This window comes from Trachymyrmex septentrionalis, unplaced genomic scaffold (assembly GCF_001594115.1).
Source record: "Trachymyrmex septentrionalis isolate Tsep2-gDNA-1 unplaced genomic scaffold, Tsep1.0 scaffold231, whole genome shotgun sequence".
Lineage (NCBI taxonomy): Eukaryota > Metazoa > Arthropoda > Insecta > Hymenoptera > Formicidae > Trachymyrmex > Trachymyrmex septentrionalis.
In genome coordinates, this window is record NW_017305388.1 from 383,024 (window position 1) to 386,939 (window position 3,916).

The following is a 3,916-nucleotide window of genomic DNA, read 5'->3' on the forward strand; positions in this document are numbered from 1 at the left end:
TACATTTTCAGTTAATAAAAATAAAATCTAAATAGCATTTACAATGGCGTTTTTATTAAAGATTAAAATGTGGGAGATCATTTTGCCGGACCCTGTGTATATATATATATATATATATATATAGCATATATTATTACACTTTACCGGGATATACGTGGATATACGTGCTATGTTGCAATACACTGGTATTCGATTCGAATTACTCACTGACATCGATATGGTGATGTTTGTGGAACATGCTATACGCGGTGGTTTAAGTCAATGTTCACATAGATACGCGCAAGCTAATAACAAGTATAATGCATCTTCGTACGATCCTTCGGAACCGTCGACGTACCTCATGTACTTCGATGTGAATAATTTATACGGTTGAGCGATGTCCGAATCCTTACCGTACGGAGAATTTCAATGGGTCGACGACATCGAGCGCTTTGACTTAATGTCTGTGTCGTCAGACTCCGTTATCCGTTATATTCTAGAAGTCGACCTTGCGTATCCGCAAAGCGTTCATGACGCTCATGCTGACCTTCCATTCTGCCCCACTTGCGAACGACCTCCCGGAAAACGAAATGATAAACTGCTGGCCACTCTTTACAATAAGGAGCGCTATGTCGTGTACTATCGCAATTTACAACAATGCATTCAGCATGAACTATACGTGAAAAAAATTCATCGAATATTACGATTCGCACAATCCCAATTTCGCGGATATATCGAACTTAATACGAGATTTAGAATGCTCGCGAATAACGAATTTGAGAAGAATCTTTACAAATTGATGAATAATGCGGTATTTGGAAAAACGAGAACGTACGCGATCATGTTGACGTTCGACTTATAACGCGGTGGGATGGGAGATACGGTGCAGAAGCGATGATAGCGAAACCGAATTTTCACAGTAGAAGTATTTTTTCTGAAAATCTAATTGCTGTCGAATTGCGCAAACTCGAGGTAAAATTGAATAAACCGATATACGTAGGTATGTGCATTCTCGAAATATCTAAGTTGCATCTATATGAATTTCACTATGAGTACATAATACCATTGTATCGCGATAAATGTAATATTATGTACACGGACATTGACAACTTGATTTATCTTCTGGAGTGTGAGAATGTATATGAGGACATCAAGCGTGATATCGCGAGATTCGACACGAGTGATTATCCTGAGAGAAATGATATTCCACGCATTAATAATAAAATACCCGGTTTGATGAAAGATGAAAATGATGGTGCGATTATGACGGAATTCATAGGACTCAGAGCGAAAATGTACTCATTGAGAGTGATCGGAAAGAGCGATACGAAAAAAATAAAGGGTGTCAAGAAAAACGTAGTCGCGAAAACGATCACTTTCGACGATTATGCGCGATGTTTGAACGATGTAACGATACAGTCGAGACGTCAGTCGTGCATACGATCGACATTGCACGAGGTTTACACAGTGTCTGAATTGAAGCTCGCTCTTAGTCCGTATGATGAGCGGTACGTCATACCTGAATCGGTCACTACTCTACCTTGGGGACATTATAAAATACCTCTGTAATGTGTGTGTGCTGTATTTTTATTGTAATAAATAAAAAGTTACAATACATTCGTTTTATCTATCCAAGAATTATGTGAACTGTCCATTCCTAACCATTTCACGTACACTTTATTTCCTCGTTTGCGTAGTATTTTTTCCACAATATAAACGTCAGGATTAGAGACTGATTGTAATTCGTGTTCGTAGAATCCACCAGCTGTCGGCTTCCTTTGATAATCTTTCAGTAGATACGTTGCAGGATTCGTACGTTATGTTTTAACGATGTAGAAAATCTCAGTGGATCAATTAGGTGTAACCCTTTTCAAAAATTGTCTTGAATTTACTAATACGTACTAATACTAATATTTACAAATACGGATCGTCTATCTTGAACCTCGTTGGAGCGGCAATTTTTACATGACTGTACTAGTATACTGTCGACAAGAGTCGTTTTGCAACGACGGATGTTACGTCTATCGGTCGCATCCTAATAGTTCGATGTTTACGATGATTATAATCTGACAATAGACGCGGTAGCTCGTCGATCTATTTGTACGAGTCGTTTAACGTAACATTTTCCACATATTATTCTTGAATGTACGGTTGAATCATTCCACTACCGACGCTTTCATTACCGAGTACGTCAAATAATGATTTATGTTGTACTTCTTCACAATGTTTTTTTGCACAATGTGGTGTTGTAAAATTCCTTTTCTTGATCCGTCTGCAGGTTTCTTGGGGTATCGTTCGTCCTCGCGAAAAATTTTAGATAACGCTGCGGCTACGTCGCTTCCGTTCTTGCTCTTGAGTGGTAGAGCCCATGCATATTTACTCAAAACATCGATAACTGTTAAAATGTAATTGTAACCTTTGTTAAATTGCGCGTAAGGACGCATCTCGACTATGTCGACTTGCCATACATCATCACGATCGTGCACCACGACGCGACGACGTGGAAAATTTCTTCGCGCGGGTGCATGGAGTTCTTTCACGAGTTTTCGTTCCTCGACACTCATCTCTCTCTGTTATGACAGAAAACGAGCTTTGCGCATATCTTTTAAACCTTCCTATTCATATATGCGATAACTGTAGATGTTTTTAAATACTTAGACATCTCGATTCAAATGCTGAATCTCGTTCTCGTTAAACGTTTCGTTGATATTGTTGACTCAGATCACTTATCAAGTGTACAAGTATGAAATGCGGATTTTTTTTCCAAAAAAAAACACGTTAAATTCGGAAGAATGATAAAAAGAGCTTTATTCAAAGTATGCTCCATTGCTAGTTACACATTTTTCCCATCTTTCGGGCAATTTGTGAATACCACGCCAGTAAAAATCTTCCCCCTTTGCCGCGAACCATTCATCGAGCCATTTTTTCACATCTTCGTTGGTACACCGTGATGCAGCATCTGAATATCGTTAGACACTTTCTGAAGCGCGAGTACGATCATATCTTTCCCTGTCGTTTTAAATGATTTCTCTAACGTCTCCTTCGTCACCATATTATTCATTTGTTGACGCAGGTCCGTTACACCTCGATTTAGATGCTGAATCTCATTAGACACTTTCTGAAGCGCCAGCACGAGCATATCTCTCCCTGTCGTTTTAAATGATTTTTCTAACGTCTCTTTCGTCACCATATTATTCATTTGTTGACGCAGATCAGTTACACCTCGATGAATCTCGTTAGACATTTTCGTCAATAATGCACTTACACTTTTCGAGACTTCCTCCACGTTGTTTCGCACTTTTTCCACATTGTTCGAGATATCTTTCTGCGTATCCTGAAGCGCGCGTACGATCATATCTCTCCCTGTCGTTTTAAACGATTTCTCCAATATCTCACTACATTTTTCATTCGTACAGTTACATCTCGATTCAGATGCTGAATCTCGTCAGACATCCTCGTCACGCTCTTTTCCACGTTTCTTTGTACCTTCTCCATCGCTATGCACTTCCTGTGTTTCTCTCCTTATCGTTATAAATGATTTCTCGATCTCGTTTCGCGAATCTCGAAGTGTACGTTCGACGTAGGTTTTGTTTACCACATCGGTGTCAAATTCCGGTGCAGCTACGTGTTCTATTTTTCGTTTCTTCGCGTCGTAATGATCCGGATTCAGACAGAGCCCATTGTTATGTATGTAATTTCGTAAAGTTTCTATCGACGATCGCGACTTTTCGATTTCGTCTCTCCTCATAGGCATACCAAATTTATTCACAGACATCATATCGAGTTCGCGCGAACCTGACTACTGTCGCGGTTTTCGTCACAACGATTCACTTTATAATTAAACTCAGTTTCGCGAAGTTCTTCTTTCCATTTCGCGACGTATTTCGCGAAGCAATTGTAAAATATTTTTTCCAACTCTTTATTCGTCACCACACCT

General features: G+C 39.4%; 1 protein-coding gene across 1 annotated transcript; it reads right to left on the bottom strand.

The window, feature by feature from the left end:
- Positions 1 to 2,135: 2,135 nt before the first annotated feature.
- LOC108748553 lies at positions 2,136 to 2,543 on the bottom strand. Its single transcript, XM_018486775.1, has one exon. The coding sequence runs from the start codon at positions 2,541 to 2,543 to the stop codon at positions 2,136 to 2,138; it is 408 nt and encodes a 135-aa protein (XP_018342277.1).
- Positions 2,544 to 3,916: the final 1,373 nt, after the last annotated feature.

Coding starts and splice junctions, on each gene's coding strand:
- LOC108748553 (XM_018486775.1), bottom strand. CDS start 2,543: ATGAGTGTCGAGGAACGAAAACTCGTGAAAGAACTCCATGCACCCGCG.